Source organism: Lasioglossum baleicum, chromosome 3, assembly GCF_051020765.1.
Source record: "Lasioglossum baleicum chromosome 3, iyLasBale1, whole genome shotgun sequence".
Classification (NCBI taxonomy): domain Eukaryota; kingdom Metazoa; phylum Arthropoda; class Insecta; order Hymenoptera; family Halictidae; genus Lasioglossum; species Lasioglossum baleicum.
In genome coordinates this window covers 2,967,573-2,988,705 of record NC_134931.1, presented here as the reverse complement: position 1 = coordinate 2,988,705, position 21,133 = coordinate 2,967,573, and the positions used below count along the sequence as shown (strand labels likewise).

The 21,133-nt window shown below is 36.5% G+C and overlaps 1 protein-coding gene across 2 annotated transcripts in view; it reads right to left on the bottom strand.

Moving 5' to 3' along the window:
* Positions 1-2,397: 2,397 nt before the first annotated feature.
* The window catches only part of LOC143207188 (netrin-1), a 201,815-nt gene continuing 183,079 nt past the window's right edge, over positions 2,398-21,133 (bottom strand). The window contains exons 4-6 of one of the 2 annotated variants that reach the window (XM_076420358.1): positions 14,699-14,767; positions 13,499-13,709; positions 2,398-10,604 (exon numbers count right to left, since the gene is read on the bottom strand). In XM_076420358.1, coding sequence (XP_076276473.1) covers positions 10,400-10,604; positions 13,499-13,709; positions 14,699-14,767 — 485 coding nt within the window. In that variant the 3' untranslated portion in view covers positions 2,398-10,399. The remainder of the gene's footprint in view (positions 10,605-13,498; positions 13,710-14,698; positions 14,768-21,133) is intronic. The other variant, XM_076420357.1, reaches the window with a different exon arrangement.

The following is a 21,133-nucleotide window of genomic DNA, read 5'->3' as shown; positions in this document are numbered from 1 at the left end:
AAATTTCGAAAAATAGAATTTGTATTAGGAGAACATGACGTCGAAGGAGGTAACCGAAATATCAGTAGTACAAGTCAACATCAAGCCAGACGTCCGAAAATTTTCGAAAATTCAGTAGTACAACTCAACGACAAGTCAGACGGTCGAAAATTGGTGAAAGTTGTCGGAAATCTCGAAAAATTGAATTTGTATTAGGAGAACATGATATCGAAGGAGGTATCCGAAATTTCAGTAGTACAAGTCAACATCAAGCAAGACGTCCGAAAATTTTCGAAAATTCAGTAGTACAACTCAACGACAAGTCAGACGGTCGAAAATTGGTGAAAGTTGTCGGAAATCTCGAAAAAATTGAATTTGTATTAGGAGAACATGATATCGAAGGAGGTATCCGAAATTTCAGTAGTACAAGTTAACATCAAGCCAGACGCCCGAAAATTTTCGAAAATTCAGTAGTACAACTCGACGACAAGTCAGACGGCCGAAAATTGGCGAAAATTTTCGAAAATTTCGAAAAATAGAATTTGTATTAGGAGAACATGACGTCGAAGGAGGTATTCGAATTTCAGTAGTACAAGTCAACGTCAAGTCAGACGGTCGAAAATTGTGGAAATTCAGTAGTACAACTCAACGACAAGTCAGACGTCCGAGAATTTGCGAAATTTTCAAGAATTGAACTTTGTATTAGGAGAATATGATGTCGAAGGAGCGAAATTCAGTAGTGCAACACAACATCAAGAACTAATGAAAATGTTTGAAGTGGCAGTAGTGAAATTCAATTTTTGAGGATGGGGAATACAGAACACATTAGCTGTGGTAACTAAACACTCTTTATTTTTCACCAATAAAATTACAACTTTATTTATTACCATATATATAACAATTTTAAATGTGTAAGTTGTTACGTGCTATGGCTTCCTTTTGGGAGAACCTGTAACTTAGGCTGAGAACAGACGAGCGGCAACTTGTTCTCGAGGTGGGATACGTGATATCGCAATGGAGAAACAAAAACGTGGTGTTCATTGAGCGTACACGCAGGGTTCAGGATAAATATACTTTATTAATATTAACTGTAATGTACAAAGAAAAAGATGAGTAAATAAGAAAAGAGTTAATTCTAAAACGAAAGGGGATGCTTCTAAGTGTTGACAAAATAAGGGGTAGACTCTAAATGTTGATTAATGAGTGAATAATGAAAGGGGAGTTATAGACAGAGTTTCGAAGGGAGGGCAGTGGCAGTGGCGATGGTTCCCAGTTGACTTCCGGCGATGTTCCTCGTTTTGAATGACGGCATGTGTTGGTCATTCCAACGAGGTTGAAAGTGGCAGGGAAGTAGTGCCATGTTTCTCAATGTGGCAGAGACACGCACCAAAGGTCCAGTAATACCACTACTGGGGGAGACTTTCAAAAGCAAGGCTTGTATTGGAAGCCGGACATTCGTCCGGGGCGCCAAAATTTAGGGGCGCTATTTTGGCTGTAATTGTGAGAGAAATATTGATGTGTTAAATACCCAATTAATAGAAAATTTGCTTTTATTAAATTTGAAATAAAATGATTTGATTTTTATTGAAAAGAAAAAGTATGTGCCTTTATTTAAGCAATTTGTCTTTTTGTCAGGGGCGACGTAACCGCTAGAGCTGGTGCTGTTGATACGATCACCGTTGGTGACACGATCTCCCATAAGGTGGCAGTCTCTCGTCGGTGGTTTACCCAATGATTGTAATCGTCTGTTGATAATCCATGCCAATTAGCTCGATTATTTTATGAAAGATGGTGCTACCAGTCTAAAAACTCACCCCCATGGTTGAAAGAGCATTGTTTTTGGAAAACAAAGGGAAGTAGTATAAAACAAGGGAAACATAATTAATAAACTACGGATGTTTATGCAATTTCTAATTTTTGTGGACGAATTTTAAGAAATTCGAATCAAATAGAATCTTACTTTCCGTGGTACATTAGTAGACTTTTTAGAACTGAAATAAATTGAAACCGTTCTAAATTCTATCATATTTTTTATCCTAGCTTTTTTTTGAAAATTTTTAAATGGCATAATTGCATAAAGATCCGCAGTCTAATTAATTTTCTTGTCATTTAAATTTTGTCTTCCTGTTTTTCCAGTTCTAGTTTGAATTCACCGCAGAATCTTGTAACTTAAATTAATGTTATTATTTGCATTAGAGTGAAAAAAGTGCCATAATTGCATAAAGATCCACAGTTTAATAATAATAACTATTGTCATTTAAATTGTTTCCCTCTTTTGCCAGTTTTAGTTTGAATTCGCCGCAAAGTCTTGTAACTCAAATTAATGTTATATCTCATATTATTTTCATTAGAGTGAAAACTAATATTTTCGAAGGAATACGAAAAACAAAAATTCTACGGTAAAAGGGTGTACGTAGCAACCGCAAGCGAATTTATCTTGTTTATGCATTGTATTTATTATTCATACAACTAATCACATTTATTACACCACAATACACAACGGTACACTTAATAATTTAATCGAATCTAGATCGTAATCGTGGTACAATACTAATAGGTTATTAATGTGGAGGTATAAATAGCACACTTACTTTGACATCGTACGTATATACTCTACGATATACAATTGGTCAAGAATTTCGCGAAATCTTGCACCTATAATAATGGTTTTCTTTCATCTACAAATGTCGTCGCGGCGATACGATTTCTGGCGTCTTAAACAAAAAACATTAACATTCTTCGGTATCTCGTTGAAAATTAAACTGAATAATATAGCTACGTTCGCGTCACCAATATTCCCTGATTGTTTCGCATTGCTCAGGTCATATAAAACAATTAACAATTTTTCCAATCCGTCATACAGTTGCGTGACAACGATAATCGATCTTTCTCCTCCATTTTTCTCTTCTTTGGTCGTTACCGGAAGGATATATTGCTTTTTCGATATCGTGCGTAGCGCAATAATAGTGATTCTCGTCGACAAACGACAAAATACACCGGGCTACTGCGTACCATCGCTTAAACAAATCATTTAATTTTAGAAAAGAAGTATGAAGTACAGGTTCTTTCGGAGGTGAAAGATAGACGAGCCCCGAAACTAAAAAGACAAGGTCTGCAACTTTGTCGTCACACATTTGCATCGCATAACATTCAGGAACGGTTGTTTAGTTTCTTTAAAAAATAAAAAGAAGTAAACAACGAGTCGCGAGGTTCGTCTATCTTCGATCTCGAAAATCGTGCGCACCATTTTGATATTCGACGATGTAAATGCATATTCGAACGTCGCGTGATTCTATAGTGATTTATGATTCTTTGTAAAAAGCTTGGAAGATATGCGGCTTAGTAGAAATCATTCCGAAACGATCGATGATTCTGTCACGATCGTTTCTGCTCGTCGATCGGTCAATGTCTCCGCAACGGTTTGCTTTTCTCTCTAACAGTTTGAATATACGTAACTAATTTCTGTGGATAGCTGATAATATACTCTTTACTTATGCTAAAGCTATTTTAGGTTGGTACATTTTATACACATAATCGTAGCACAGGCGACGGGGACGATGAACGCGTTCGAAAAGATGACACTCGGACAGCGGACGCTTATGCGAGTTTCGCGTGTGTTTATAGACAACTATACAAAAAGAGAGCAGTGAAATAGAACTTTTGATTTCTTCCGCGAATTGCTTCGAGAATCACAGCAACAGCTGCTTATCAATCTCGACGAGCAACCTTCGTTTCGTTAGACCTTGTGCAATCGTAGAGGTATCTCCTTATAAACGCATAAACTCCGCAGTCGTTGATATAATAATAATATTTGAAACGCGATTACTTTACAGGAGTTCTATCGGTTTTAATGAACAACGATTCGGATGTGTCCGCCATCTCAGTTTCTCCGTTTACGTGACCGTTTCTCTACGTTCTCGGTTCGTAGAGAAAGATTCTGTTTCTTTGCTCCCTCTCTTTATCTCTTTCTCTCTATCCAGTCTGAATAGGACTATAATCGTAATAATATTAGGCAAGAAATTATAAATACCAGGGGTGTACGAGAACCCGAAAAGGTAGGGATCTCGATGGTCGGGTCGGGTCGGGAAGACATCGAGATGAGTCGGGTCGAATTCTCAAAAATTTCGGGATTCTCGATTTTATAGAGATTCTCGAAATTATAAGGAGATTCTCGAAATTATAAAGAGATTCTCGAAATTATAAAGAGATTCTCGAAATTATAAAGAGATTCTCGAAATTATAAGGAGATTCTTGAAATTATAAAGAGATTCTCGAAATTATAAAGCGATTCTCAAAATTATAAAGCGATTCTCGAAATTATAAAGCGATTCTCGAAATTATAAAGAGATTCTCGAAATTATAAAGAGATTCTCGAAATTATAAAGAGATTCTCGAAATTATAAGGAGATTCTTGAAATTATAAAGAGATTCTCGAAATTATAAAGCGATTCTCGAAATTATAAAGCGATTCTCGAAATTATAAAGAGATTCTCGAAATTATAAAGAGATTCTCGAAGATTTGAGATTCTCGAAAGTATCGGGATTAGAAAAAAAAGATTCAATGAATAAATTTGATAATGTGGGTTTTCGGAAACGCCTCAAATATCGGAAATCTCATACAGTGACTCCCATTAATATTCGGACGCCTCCAAAAAATGCTAACTTTTTTAATATCACACCATACGATTTGAACTTTTTTGAGAAGCTAGAGCAATTAGTCTACTACATGTTGTGAAAAGGGTTTTTCTCAAAATTTGCAATTCGTCGGAATTGTAAAGAAAACACTAAAAGTTGCGTTTTACAACTTTTTAATGTGGACCTATGCAGCGAATCAATTGTTCTACGTTCCCGAAAAATTGCAAACTACAATTTTTAGTATTTTCTCCGCAATTCCGACAACTTGCAATATTCTTCAAAAATGTTGGTCACGTTGTGCAGCAAACCAATTGTTCTAGCTTCCCAGAAAATTGCAAATCGTAAGGTCCAATATTTAGAAAGTTGTCGTCTTTTAAAGAGTGTCCGAATATTAGTGGGAGTCACTGTACCGCGATTGCTTCTAAAGCGAGTCTCATAACTAGACTGCGGATTTTATGTAGTTATGACAAAAATGGGTAAGCACAATTTAAAGCAGTGGACATATCAAAAAAAGATTTAAAGACATCAGCGCATTGGTTTTAGCTTAATCAGATAATTAAAAGAATAAAGAAATTTTTATTTCACTCCTGTGTCTTCCAATCGATGCAAACATTTTTTATTTTGCATAAAGATCCGCAGTCTACGCATAACAGTAATCGAGTACTGAAAACCCGGAAATTTTTGATAATCCCGATACTTTTGAGCATTTTGAACATTTTCGGGAATCTTGTCTCGACCCGACGCGATGTTTTCGGGTTCTCGCACACCCCTAATAAATACGTTCGAACTGTGGCACTTTCGTTACTAAAAAGCACGACATGGCGAGGAACGTCGATTCGAAGCGACGCGACGCTCGTAAATGTGCCACGTAAACCAAGACTTAAAGTACATGATTCCATACCAGTTCTCTTCGTGATGCACGATTATAGGCTTGCGTTCGCGCGGGTGCTCGAACCGCTCGATACTCGTTAATATTGTAAGTACATAGATACATCGTCGATTATGGTATGTAAAACAATACTTAATTACTTTCCTGCCGAGAGGTCATGGATGCGCTGTTCGGGACCAGAGCTCCTAAGCGAACTTTCGAGATCCTTTAGGAATTTAACCATATTGCAATTTCTCGTCGAACTAGTAACAAAATATCTTTATTTTCATCGCTAAACAATTCCGAGGTTTCAATCAGAATTATTAAGTCAGATTCGGTTAGGGGCGGAATAAATTCGGGATACTTTACGGTTTCTCGAATTGACGTTGAAAGATTTTATTCGGATTTTAAACGAGACTTACGACACTTCTTAGACCGGAATAATATTGACTTGAGATGGAGAAACATTTATCCAATTAACATAAGTAGTATTTCGACGAATACTAGTACTAATGAGAAATTATCGTTCTATACACTTCTTTGAATATTCATTAAATATATTTGCACTTACGTTTTACACCGGTATCGTACCATATTTAACTTTGTTACGAAAACAAAATATCTTCGGTGTGCATAATTAATGTACGAAATCATTTTTTTCCGTAATCCTGATTTGTATGAAATACTTAGCGCAAACGTTACATTGTTCAAACGTTTGCAATATAAATGCAAAATAAATTGAAAATCAAACAATAATATTAATTATTACTATGACCTTGATTCGAATAAATTGATGTCCATCTCTGTCATTATCAAACGTCTTCATAAGAGAATAAAAGGACGAACGTAATATTTTTAAAATAAACACACTCTTTACGAATCTATTGTTTCGTGTACACTGATGCAAGTAGTTCAAAACGTCATTTTGGAAGAGCAGTTACTCGTCACAAGTATCTGTCACAATTAGGAACTTATTTTTTAACGCTTTCGCTATCGATCACAATTGTCCATTACATTATCTGTTACACCGTATATTCGTACAATATTGTTCTGCAACTTTTAATACGAAATATTCAATCACATCTAAAATATTCCTTCGAAGTTTAAAAAGCCATATCGGGGGAACAAATAAAGTGTAAATAAAAATAATCCAAGTAACAGAATTATTGAAAATTTGTTCTTTAAAACTGTTATTCTGGTAATTCGATGCTCTAGACCTGCATCAAAATAAATTATTTAGTTCACAACAATCACGTCACTGCATTCGAAAATAGTAAAAATGTATCTCGGTGTTGGACAGTGTCGTAGCGAAAGGGTTAAGCGCAATAAACATCGTCAATTGTCAATCACACGGTTGGCAGTATTTAATGATAATGTTCGCGTGATAGTGTGTAAAATGACCAGCATCATCGGAGCATGTTTATTGTCGACGTGATAGACGGATGGCGAAAGAACAATCCCGATCGATTGGAAGATCGACTACTTTTCATCGATTATTTTTCACAGAATTTTCGTTTGAGATTTCCCGTCGAGCCGCGAGGAAATTACCAAACAAAATGAATACTCTTCTTTACACCCCGAATCAGGAGAATCGTGACATCGTGATAAATGGAATTACGTTTCAATCGTCGTGATTACGATAATTTGCGACGGTAATTACGACATCACCCCCATCGCGATAAGCGAAATAACCGATGACTTCTTCGTTTAAATGACGCTTCATCTTCTTCTTCTATTTCTCGACACATTTCGGACTTAGCCTCTATTTCTCTTTAATGATCCGTATACCTATTTCCTAATACCACTACTACCGATAATAATACTACTAATAATAATACCAACTAGAAACAAAATCTTAATAATTTATATAGAAAATGTACAAGAAAATCTACATTCAACGTACGCGTATATCTTTATATAAATGTGATCGATCCGCGGTTATTCGAAACGAATGACGGGGGGGGGGGGTAGAATAAATAAATAAAAGAAGAAAAGTAAGACGAAGGATGTAATGCGTGCGACAAAAAAAAAATAAAAGAAAGATGGGAAAGGAAAAAAAGACGGAGCTGCTCGAGAATATCTGTGAAAACCTCCATTAACTAATTGAAATCGATGGCACGGTGGCAACGAGGGTATCCGACAATTTTCAGGAACAATTCACGAAACTAAAGAATCTCCGATGTACTCGATTTAAACAGAGCGAGTTGTCACAAGAAAATTCGGCGTGTCCGTTATGCCGTTTAACATTAAACATTATTTTATAGTATCGTATGCCTCCATTCACTTTGTAGCTTACAGTCTCAATTAAAAACTAACAAAGGTTCCGCTATAAAAACTTGTTTGTCCGTTTACTCGACTCGTCTAGCGAATTTACAAAATAATATATAGTTTGTACAGTATTAACAAAAACATGTTCACACACTGTTTTTAATAGACTTGATTCGAACAGATCAAACGGAAATGAGGTGAGCAAGTCTTTTGCTGAATGAAATCATAAGTTCGATTGATTTGCACAAGCAATGGAGAAAATTTTCATCGTAATTCTATTCGAAACGACTGAATTTTCCAGTTCAATTGTATATAAATAGACGGCGGATCTTTATGGAAAATGAAAATCTTCAAAGAGAAATGTTTTGTCTCTCTGAACATATTTTTTAATTCGTCTAATGCTTTGAATGTTTCAACACTAAACCTACCGAGCACTAAAAGCGACTAAAATGTCTTCGCTTTGCGAAAGGTACAAGGCTCTATCTATTTAGATTCTGTGCAATGTTTATTACAATATGTGCGTGAGTAAAGAAATCTATCGAATTAATTTTCATGTAGTTTTCAACCAACTTCATAGTTTCAATAATAATTGTGAAATGAAAAATATGAAACCGGTCATGTGACCGGCAGTGGTAGGTTTAGTGTTAACTTACACCTATTCATTTTTGTCATAAACGCATAAAATCCGCAGTCAATATATAAATGATGTGCTCGTTATAGAAATTCGTTAAACAAATGGAAGATGCGTGTAACACTGGGACGGAGAAACAAGTTCTTATCGAGTATGTACAGTGCTATAATATTCGTAATTTTCGTTAGAAATAACGTCGTCGTCGTCGATTTTTCGTAGAAACGGTGTGTTTCGGGTTCTCGTTTTCTTTCATGCTCGAAGAATTCTCTAGCATTAATAAATTTTTATAAATACCTCCCCGATTAAAGCTTCAGTTCGAATGGGAAGAATGAAAGCATTGCGAATTGACCCAACGATACTCGTTCGATCGTGGTTGGTACTCGAATTAATAACATACCAGCAGTAACAAACTATGAAAATCACGCATTTGTACGAAACGGCAGTTACAACTGATATGCGATACAACTAATTCTAGTTTGCTATCCAATACTGCACATTCGATCCATATCAGTACATATAGTGGAATACATTCTTATCAATTTGTTTCTTATATTTGAGCAAAAGGGGACTAAAACGGTCAAATTTCGAGAAATGAAAATAGAAACACGCTGACTGGCAACCTTAGTGTCTGCACGAAAGTCCAGTGGAACAATGAACAATTGAACAATTTTTGGATTCAGCGTTTCACGCGAGTGAACAGAACCGCCGTTCAATCGTTTAGTTCGCGTCACAATAGGAATAAAATTAGAATAAAAATGGTAAATCCGTAGGAAGTGTATAATTTATATCGATATAAACTCTACGTCTAATTTAGTACAAGATATTGCATTTTCGGCTCGATGAAATGCACGTGGGACGTCTACTTGGCAATAGAAACGTTCTTCGTTCTTGAATTTCGAACATTCTTTTCTCTCGTAGGATATGAAATTGTAAAAAGTATTAAATCGGGGCACTTTGTGTGTAATCAGGTTTCTTTCACGTATTTAGCTATACAAGTCATCGAAAAGATTATCGTGAAAATGCAATAATGATCAATTTTCTGTGAAATATTTCCATGTAACGTTTATAATGTAATGTTAAAGCGACGATGATAATGAAATCGCTTCAACCCTAATTTTCGAACCTTGATCATGAACATGTACAGAAAGTTTAGTTTTGAGAAATATCAAATGTACATATTTAAACCATTCAAATATCTTAACATTTGTGCGTTATTAATTTAGAATATGTTTCTGTACGGCATACTGACAATTACAAAATATTCTAACAACCGTCTTATTAACGTTCAATACTAATGGCGCTTGTTACACTAGTATGTTAAAAGAATTTGTAAAATCGTCACGCGAATCATTCTAAACTTTCATTCTTTTCTCTCCGTTTTCATAGGTCAAGAATAAATATTTGTACCAAATTGTACACTTGGTTTTACAAGCGAAACTAAAATAAATAATTATCAATCGATTAGCTTCCAGTCGAGATTTATAAAACAACAGCAGATTCAATCTAAAAATTGTTTGCAACGAAAATAGGAACAGAATGATGTACGTCCACGTGAACGCTTGATCTTTAAAGAGCTTTCCCTCGTTGCGCTTAATTGGAACTGTTGCTGTTCGAGTATTATTTATACACGATCGAGTACCCACATGCATTTCACATCGTATGCGTTCGATATACTTATTGTTAATCTTAGGACGTCGTTGAGTATTTCGTGCAAAATTGTGGGTATGCGAGAGTACATACAGCTATTGGCAGTTTGATAATGAACGTGCACCTTTCTACAAATACGAGAGTAAAGGTTTTTCAATTCTATTTCTCTATTTCTCTCTGTTCTGTCCTCTTCCGTTCTCTCTTTATATTTCTATCTTTCTCTCCCACCCTTTCTCTCTCTCTTCCTCTCATTCTCTCGTTTTCTTTCTTTCTCTCGCGCTCTCTCTCTCTCTCTCACACACACACAAGCGCGCGCGCGCACACACATACACGGACACGTCCACTCGCTCTTGCCCTCTCTTTCTCGCTTTTTACTCTCTATTTTCTCTTCTCTCTTCGTCTATCTTCCTTGGCATGCCGCGAATTAGCTCGATGACACATGATCTCGCTCTTCGCTGGAAACGTCGCATTCGGCGGTGCCATTCGTTGCGCCATTCGATGACGATCGACCTTTGCGTCACTGTCAATCCACCTTGACTGCCGCCATCGCTCTCTTGGCCAAGAATCAAATACAATCTGGAACAAATTCGTTTGCATCGTTACATTTTACAATACTGGAACTGGAACTGTAAAACGGGAACTGCACGATCTAAGAATAACGAATATCCACCATTAGGGATGGGATCAAGTTTAATATTTACTCACGAATCCGAGTCAAGTTCGATAACCAAGTTTCATTTCATGGGTTTCGATTACTACTTAAAAGCAATAAAAGTTTCAATGATTATACTTGAAAAGTATTCATTGTATACAAGCAGTTATCGAACCTCGGAATGAGTACTTACAAGCTTCGAAAAGATACTTAAAAATACTTCGATGTTGAAAGTAATCGAAACTTTCACAAGTAGTACTCGAATCTTGGAAATCAAAACTTTTAAGCACTTTCTTTATTAAATTTGTAACTATTTAAGAATAATATTCCATTTATAATACTTGGTTTTATCCTATTTCTTTTTTTATCCATGATATTTCCTGCTTTTGAAGAAACTCTTTCTGGAGGTCCAGAAGTGGCCATTATACAAAGATAGTCACGTGCAATTTTTGATAAAATGGGGTACTTGATTGAATTTTCACGTCAAAATAATAACGGGTCTTCTTTGCGTTCTACATATTGTGATTTTAGATAATATTCCACTTCTAACACAGCAGACGATCAGATAGGTATCGTATTATTTGTAATTGCTATTTCATTGTCAAAGGACGACCAAATTGATAATTCGCTATTGCGCTGACTTTCGGATATCTGCGTCTGTGAACTATCACATATTGTAGATGAATTATCATTATTAATATAATTAGTGGCTATATATCAGTGAAGGCATCCCGTGCTCGAGGGATAGATTCATCTTTAGAAAAAGCTAATGTTTTGAATCGTGGATCCAATAATGCAATTAACATATACAAATGATTGTTCTCGACATCACCTAGATAATGTTCGATATGATATATCAGAGAGAGAGAGAGAGAGAGAGAGAGAGTACATTCCAAACTACAATCATCGGTACAAGCATGGAAAATTATGAGACTCCGTTTTCTCTCTCATCTCCACAGCGTGTTTACAAAAAAAAAGAAGTAAACGGTACCACGGAGCGTGCAAGAATACGGAAATTCGTTACGATATTCATAAAAATTTCGAAAGTTTCGAAACTGTTCGACCAAGATTCGAGTTTACTTGCAAGTATTATTTACGTTTACCACAGTACTTCTAAAGGGTTCCAAACTGTCTGGCAAAGGTTCGAGTATACTTGGGAATACTATAATATTTTTTTTCTCGAACTACTTATAGAGAGATCGAATTCCACCAATCAAGGTTCGAACCTGTTTGCGAGGTACTTGATCCCATCCCTATCCACCATTGATCCAATTACAAAACTTCTTTATTTTTTATTATTTTTTCTATGGCACTTTCGCCTACTTATTTGTGGCACTTTTCTAAGAAAAACGAATATCTATTACTGATCCATTTACAAAACTTCTTGGTTTTTTGTGGGACTTTTTCTCGCCGACTTATGTGTGGCATTTTTCTGATTGAAATGACACTAAACATGAAACAACATTGAGTACTACACGCAAAAGGCAAGTTTTTCTCAAAGAAAAGGAACGAACCGTTCGTGAAAAACATTTGTGAAACCATTTAACATTTGCGAAATGATGTTCGAGCTTGCAATCTCGATGTCTATCGAATGCGAGAGATTCGCCGCAGAGGGCGAAAGGAATAGTGTGGAGTACTGTGAAGTAGATACTCGAGGCGCACTCAAGTGACAGACTTGAAGATGCAAGATGTCACATCAGTTTTTCGGCACTTGTTACAAGGCCGTATTGCATGTAACGCTGTTTAAAAACCTGCCTGTCGATAACATGGATACAGTGTCAAGAGGTTTAGGATGGTGTTGACAGTCGAGTGTGTGTTTCATGGCAATCAGAGGAGAGCTGCATAGAGGACGAATTTTCACTAGATCCAAGCATTATTTCGACACAGATACAGTCAAATAATTATTTCAGTCAGAAATCACGATAACTTCAACGCGAAAAGCTACTATGTTTCACTTCTGATTAAACTGCGGATATTTATGCAATTTTCAACTTTTGTGAACGAATTTTAAGAAAGTGGAATAAAATAGAATCTCATTTCCAGTGGTAGTAGTCTTTGCAGATCCGAAATAAATAAAAATTGTACTAAATTCTGTCGATGTTTATAATCCACCTTTTTCTTGAACATTTTCAGAAGCCATAAATGCATAAAGTTCCGCAGTCTACATCTCTCTCTCTCTCTCTCTCTGATCAAATAAAAATATACTATAATTATAACATATTCCATATTATGGGTAAACTTTACTTTACCGGGGCCAAAATTTGTGCCTTTCTCCTACAAATTATGATGTATTTGGTATGTAATCCAGTAGATTTGTGCCCGGGGAGGCAGCAGATCAAAGTTTCGATCCTGTAGGATCAATGGTTCAGGAATTATGCTTGCTTAAAGTTGAGCAATCTGCCGTGTTTTTGACAGGTAAGGGCGCCGCCATATTAGTTTGTAGTGACGACCGCAAGCCGCTTACCGAGCAGAACCGCCTAATCACCAACCAACTCGGTAAGCGGCTCGCGACCGTCACTACCAATATGGCGGCGCCCTTACCTGTTAAAAACACTGCAGATTGGTCAACTTTAAGCATGCATAACTCCTTAACCATTGATCCTACAGGATCAAAACTTCGATCTGCAGCCGCCAGATCTACTGAATTACATACCAAATACATAATAATTTATAGGAGAAAGGCACAAATTTTGAGTCCGGTAAAGTAAAGAGCAGCCCATATTATTTTTTGGCTCACATAACAGTAGGTGACAAACCAAACATTAATAAAATGTCAGTATGTGATGTCAAAAATAATGTTGCTTCGTGTAAAACTTACTTGTTCGGCTTGATCTTCGGGCACCTGCAAACCAAGTCCGTTGAATGCACGTACAAGAATACGTCGCCACGACGAATCCTCGAATTTGGAGCCTTTTTGAAGATGTAGTCAATGTTCAAGGTGAATCGTGTCCAAACTGACCCGGATACGCTTGTTTCACTCGGGGAGCCATCGTTCTTTTTGTGCCTGTCTGTTATTCTACCCAGAACAGCTATGAACAGAATTAAACAATTCAATCATTTCATTAATCTCCAACAATTTCACTTGTTCAACTACATTTCAGAAATTGCTGACTTTCTAATATTTTCATTCAGGGGACTTCAATAAATAATTATAAAAATATTCGATCACATTTCAAAAGTGTATAATTTTCTTAAAATCGAACCAAATTAGGTTAGATTTTCTGACGTGTCAGAAGAATTGCTATTCTTTGGAATTACGAAGGAAAAAGTGAATCTTTGCAACTTCCTTCACTTGAGCCTGTAGCCAAAAAATCTCAACTTATTTGTAATCAATAAAGCTGCTGGCGAAGTTGTTCTTGAAGTCGTTCCCTAATTTAGAGAATTTTGTTTACTTGTTGCAGTGGCCAAACAGCATTACTTCAATTACAATTAACGAGGCACGATTTAATAGGAGATCATCCCGACTTGAAACAAGAATTTCAAAGATTTTTCTCCTTCGGTATGAAGACATAAAAGGCAGTCGCGTTCCACCTGTAATCGTTTCGATTGCGAACGTGGAAGTGCTGATGCCACTTACGGCGATGCGATGGAAGTTATGTTAGGCGGTAATGCAGTGGAGATACTTGTAATCATTTCACTTCTGATCCCGAATCAAAAACTAGTAATGCCATTAGCGGTTGCAGAGTGTATAAATCGCGAAGGTGAGCCCCGCCATAACAAATTGCGCCCATTCTACATGTGACCGCAAATGGTAACAAGTTGTTTCATAAACCATCGCTTTTTCCGTGTGTTTTTAAACGACCCCGGAAAAATATACAGATAGATACAAGCTTCGTTAAAAATATTCACTATATGTATTTCCTAAAAATATTTAAATATAGGTTCACTAAAATGAATTTGTTCATCTTTCAAGAATTCTTGTATAATAGTGAGTCTATGGAACAAATGTGTCGAATTTTAATTTCTTGTATAAATAAATTGATTTCTACAATTATGTTTCTTAGTTTTTCAAACTTACCATAATCTCTTTTGCAGTATTTCATCAGATTTAATCTCTTAGTGTTGGCTCGACACTTTCCACATCGTTCTGTAACAAGATAAAGTAGTTGTGTTAAAAGCATTCATACTCAAATCTGGAAAATTTGGTAAATTTTCCACGTTCGGCTCGATCGGCGAGATCACAAAATAATAGAACTACACGATCTAAGACACAGCACGGACCCGAACGTTTTTCTTATCGTTAGATCACGACTTTACTGTACTGCTTTCCTTTCACTGTTCGTATATTACAATAAGGAAATAAATGGACAGATTTTATGACAATTGTTTGTATAAATGGAAGACAAACATTTACATTGAAGACAAAAATATTCGCTGGAAAATTAATGTAATAAATAAATAACTGATAGTTGAATATGTACACTAGACTGCGGATCTTTATGCAAAATAAAAATGTTCTGCATTGATTGTGGAAAGCAAGAATAAAATAAAAATTAATTTCATCCCTTACCGACTTTGATACATTAAAACAAAACGTTACAATATTCTTAAATTTTTCTAATCCTTCACCAGTTTTTTATTTCACGCGATCAATTTCTTCATAAATGCATAAATACCCGCAGTCTAATGATCACGATGTTTCAATTTAATAACACAGATTTTTCTAGCACAAGGACAGTTTTCTTACGTTCGAAACCCGGCGTCTTTGTACATCCTTTTGCTAACACGTAATATGTACGTACTGTCTAGCATCGGTGACAGCATTGATTGCATTCGCCCATTTATTATGTAGTCTCGCTCTGTCCGTGGGTCTGACCCCTCACACGTTTCACAACGTCTCTATTCCGCGTTGCTAACAAGGGACAATGGCAATAATAAAAAATGGAGAGCTTGGATTCTCGTATTCGATACGGAAGTCGGTAAATGGTCCCCTATACACGAGAAAACGTTCGATTTCTTTTACACCCTGCGAATTACTAGATCACCTCGTTGGAAATGAAAATGTCTGCTCCTTTTTTTTTTTTAAATAAAATGTATTATTAAATTGGTACTGCATTGGAATAGTAACTTTAAAATGTTATGCAACTTGACTTACACACTTCATTAAATTGTAGTGAAATTATTTTAAAGCCAGATCAAGCAGTAAATCAGTGTTAGGAACAATGTCTCGTAATTATCAAGTGCAGAAAGCTGATTATTCAACAACATCGAAAAACGTGATTGCAAAACATATGGCCTTAGTGTCGGGTCAAATCGACACCAACCATGCACATAGACCATAAAATCGGTTCTACGACCTGACGCCGTTAATCCGTAAAATATACGACACGCGTCCTTCATGAAGATTATTAGTTACGGTCAGGGTAAGAATCACTGGACTGAAACGTATTCTAGAGAAAATTAATTGCGCGACTTCGAGACGAGCACGCGTTATACGCTGACCGTGCCGTTTCAGATAATAGATGGACACCGTTGGCCAAATCCGTGCTGTCCAAGCTTTACTCGCGAGTAAATTGGGCTTCTCCTACTCTCCCATCATTGTCAAGGTAACCAACATACTAACAATGGGATTTTCGCAAAATTCCACTTTTTGTGAAACCCCCTTTTGTTGGACACCTCCATAAAGACGTCAGACAACTTTTTTACTTATACATTGTATTTATATCTGTCCTTTGTATATTTATATTATTGTATATTTATAATACATGTTCATGTTTATGTTTTATATGTTCATGTTTTTTATAATATGTTATATGTATTAATTATTAATTATTGTATATTTATAATATGTTCACACACACACACACACACACACACACACATGTTTCTAGGAACTCAATAAAAACGTCGGACAATTTTTTTACTTGTAAATGTATAAATGTTTATAATATATTCATGTTTCTAGGAAAAGATTCTTTTTATTGTATAAAACATCTTTTTCTAGTTTGCGGATCTTTCTATCTACGAAAATAATAAACTTAGTCGATTTTCCTGCTTCACGCGAGAATCTCCCTTTAATCCGTTTATAATTCTGAAGAATTGATCAAAAAATATGCGACGCACTCTCAATCTGGCCGGGTGCGAGGCCTTAATGTCCGACGTAAATTAATCTCCCATGTCGCGACAGTGTTTTCTTTGGCGAGAACTGTCGACCGAAAAACGAATTTCATAAATTTCCACGAAGGTACAGCGCTCTTTTAGACGTCAAAGAAAACAGTGGCCAAGCAATAAGGATGTCGGTCGTACATCCACCCACGTCTTTCCATATTTTATACATCACGTGGCGACTTCGTGTTCGAGCTTCTTAAATTTTCATCTTCGGCCTAATGACGCGGGCGTGTGCTCTCTAGATACTTACTTGGATATTAATTGCAGAAAGCAACAGAAAATATTTGTACAATTTATGTTTGGTAAATTTGGAAAAATCAAGATTATATTAAATTCTATCGTGAATGGTTTTAGTAAATTCAATGTAGCATATTCATACGATACAGTTAAATAAGTTTAATTACAATGATTTGAAAGATTTCTTTCCATCAAAACACAAGAAGACTGTATGTATACGAATAAAGAAAATTGATGAATTAATATAAATTCGTTCTTCGACATTCTTTTATGACGAATGCACTAACACAAGAACTACCAGACCAGTCAAAACGACTGTTTTTACAATTTCATTTTAAAATTCTTACTTCATGTTACATTTTTTCTCGCAATGATGTAATGACTTTTACAGCGATAACTAAATGAGTAATACATACAATGAATTTTATTTTTGTTTGATCTATTCGGAATCAAAATAATTTTGTATCATGGCTACTTATACCAATACCACTCATTTTGATTGGTACTTCTCTAAGTGGAATAGGACCTAATTCTTGTTTATGTAACAATATTTTACTAGTCCTAAAAATAGCAAACCAATTGAAAATCTCTGAATTGTTGTAAAAAGTGAACAATATACCAATGGAATGTTCTGATATCGAGGATGGGGGAATTGTATGAGCATGAAGAAAGTAAATCAGAAAAAAATGAAATTGAACTTTACAGTGATAATAGTAATAAATAGGGTAAATGTTACGTTTAGGGAAGGTTAAATAGTAACAATGAGATTATAGAGACAAAGAAAATGTTCAGGGGTCTAGAGAAACTGAATCAAAAAACATTTAGTATTTACGTAAAAGAAGACGTGTTTGTGTGCCTTCAAGTTCTGAAGACGAAAATGAAAGTATACAAGATCCAGTTGGAAAAAATAAAAGGAGGGTCTAAAACTGGAAGATTACCACTACATAATATTTTCAAAGACATATTCGGCTCCATATTCCTTTTGTAAGACGTTAATAAATCAATAAATACGAAAATATTTTATTATTACACATTTTTAAAGACCAGTCATTTTGACTGGTTTCGGTAGAACTACAGTGGCCGAAATTTCTATAAAGTCACTGTGTTTTGTGCCCGTGCGAAATCAATACGGGCCGGTTTATGTACTTCTTTAAGGCCTGGTTACGTTGTATTTTTGTCCAGAAGAATTTGAAAGTTGTTGCACACGTCTTGTTGTTACTGGGAGCTCCAATTCAGCACGAAATTGTGCTGCATTTTTCCTTTCCCTAGCTGCAGACCTCATTAATATTGAATGTTGTCTCTTTGACTATTTTTTATTACTACCTTTAAGATGATTTTTTCCGTAATTTTCACGTAAATTTATATAATTATTAATCACAGTATATGACCGATTAGTTTTCTTAGCAATTGCGCGATTAGAGCAGCCCATATCTTTATAAGCATCGATTGATGCTTTTTCTTCACTTGTTAGTACTTTTCCTCTCGGCATTCTCATACACGTGAATCAAATTATAACAAACAGGATTTCTGTGAGTTCTAAAACTAATATTTTTAGAATATTCGCAGTTTTCCGTACTTCTCTGCTCAGAATACAGAGAAACACTAAGTGACTTTATAGAAACTTCGCACTTGTGTTCTGCACCACACAGAAAAAAATCAAAACAAACGTAAATAGTAAACATAACGGTCTATACATAGAGTACGCAGTCCCTCTATCCGAGTGTCTACAAGGCACAAGACCAGATACGATAAATAAAACAAAATGGTGATATTTTTAAAATATCTATAAAAAAGAAGATGACTTTATAGAAATTTCAGCCACTGTAGCTTCGTCTTAACCTCGGTAGTTCTGGTGTTAATCGAGTGGTTTGCCAGTGAAATGTTAAGAAACGGAAAGGTGGTTAGTGGATTTGGTCTACAAAGGACTCATATTTGGAACACTGTGCATAATTCGCCGGTAAAGTGGTCGATCAAAAGCGGATTGCCGACAAACGCTTGAAAACCGAACCTGTCAGCTCGTGAGAAGAACAGGAAAACCGCAAACAGTTGTATTTGCATGTTTCATGCTGTTTTAATGAACCGTGGCCCTGCAGGTCGATAATAGAAACCGTACAACGCACCGAATCCCCCGAACTACGAATCCAAACTGCACGCAACCGGTGCACACACGCCTCCGATCGGATCCGCTTCGCTTTTGCTCGTCCGTTGGCTAACCGAATTAAATGTAATTTGAATTTCGATTGAAATTCAATCGATGCCCCGTTGGTCCACGGCCGGCGCGGCGGGTTATCCAATAAAAAAAAAATGATGAAAATTCCGGGGAACGTAGGCACGTACTACGTCCGTCGAACGGGCCTGTCTCAGGCAATTTCGAAAATTCGAGAGAAAAGGGAACGTAAACATTGCTTGATCCGATCATCCCCTTCCGCTTGTTAACGTTTGAACGTCGACTGTTCCATTCGCCGTTCGGAATTCCGGCAAGTAGAATTATCTTGCGAAATTATGCAGGTCGCGATTCTTAAACATTTTATCAATATTAGGTAATTGCACAGGTTCAATTTTCCTCCTCGCTGAGAACGAGGAAGAGAATGAAATAAAATTGATTTTTGGATCAGTACATTGTCTGAATAATTTAATTCAACCCTTATGTAGCCAACCGAAATGTATAGATTATTTAAAACCGTCTGTATTGAACATATTTGCATAAATTCTCATTTTAAGACTACAAATTAGTATATCAACGAGCAAACGATGGACATTCAGAGGAATTTTGTAATATTTTTAGGGGAACGTAAACGGATACCCGGTTGGCTACACAAGTGTTAACATTTTGTGGGTACTTGATACGAGTATCTCCGCGAGAAATGACTTTAAATAAAAATTAACAGGGTTTTCTTTATAGATCACAGAAGTAACAGACAGTAGTAGAGAATTGCGAGAAATACGGACCGAAGTAAACATCGTACTTGTACGACTACACTCTAGAATCCGATCAAGGGGTTATCAAGCTGGCATCTAACGAAAAAAAAAGTTTCATGTCCGATATATTCTTACAAATCGATGGAGAATCCGATGATTCGATTTACTCTTCCGTTTCCTATCTGAATAATGAGAATAATGTTTTACAAGAACGTAATGTGTAAACATGCCGCGTAATCCGATTTCAGGTCGGGTATATCAGTGTGATCCTCTACGAATCCAATTACAAAACTTTCTTCTGCAGCGCGGTCCGTGTTTACACGCGAGGTCACACAAAATAGTGGAACTACACGATCTAAGAAATAGCACGGACCCGTGAGGATCAAGATTTTACTGTATACCGTACTCCGCCGAATATACTTGTTGCAATCTTAAAAATTACTCTTCCTTTAATATTTGAAAATGTGGGCGCGTGGTGATTACGTTTCACAGTCGCGGGCTTGACGAGCTTTTCCATTTTGTAGTACACGGACCGTTCGGGACAACCGTCCCTGGAAACCGTCCCTGCGGGATAATTCGGAGGCAAACAGTTCCTTAATCCAGATATTCCTGCGACACGGGACGGGTGGAAAAATTTGGTAGGCAGGACCCGCCGTCATTGGACCAATTAACTGAATTACGAAATGGGGAAAAATGCGAGTGGAAAGCGAGCCAGATGTATGTCTGCCGGGTCCGGTCGGCATGAATCGATCGTGATGGCAGATACCTCAGACCATAATCCGTTTAATTCCCGGCTAACGAGACGTCCTTTGTGTCGATTAACCCGTGCTAATCCGCATCAACCGAACGAGCAATAGGTTTGCCATCGAACGTATCCAAACCGTAAGGTCTGCCTTTCTGATCAAGCAATCTGATCGATCGGATAGATGCGACTCGAAACTGGTTTCCGTTGCTCTCTTCGCCGCAACGAGTCCGACGGTATATTGCAATCACCGTGCAAACCACCTAAACCCCAATGTTAAAGGCCAAAAGTCAGTGGCGAGCGTCAGTCGCGTCAGTTCGTGCCCGAGAGGTGGTTTTGGTATTTTGTTCGTCGGACAATGCACCTCAAGCTGGTAATAATGAAAACAAATCCTTCCGTTGGTACATTCTACCAAATTTCCAATTGACAGACAATATCGTCAAATGG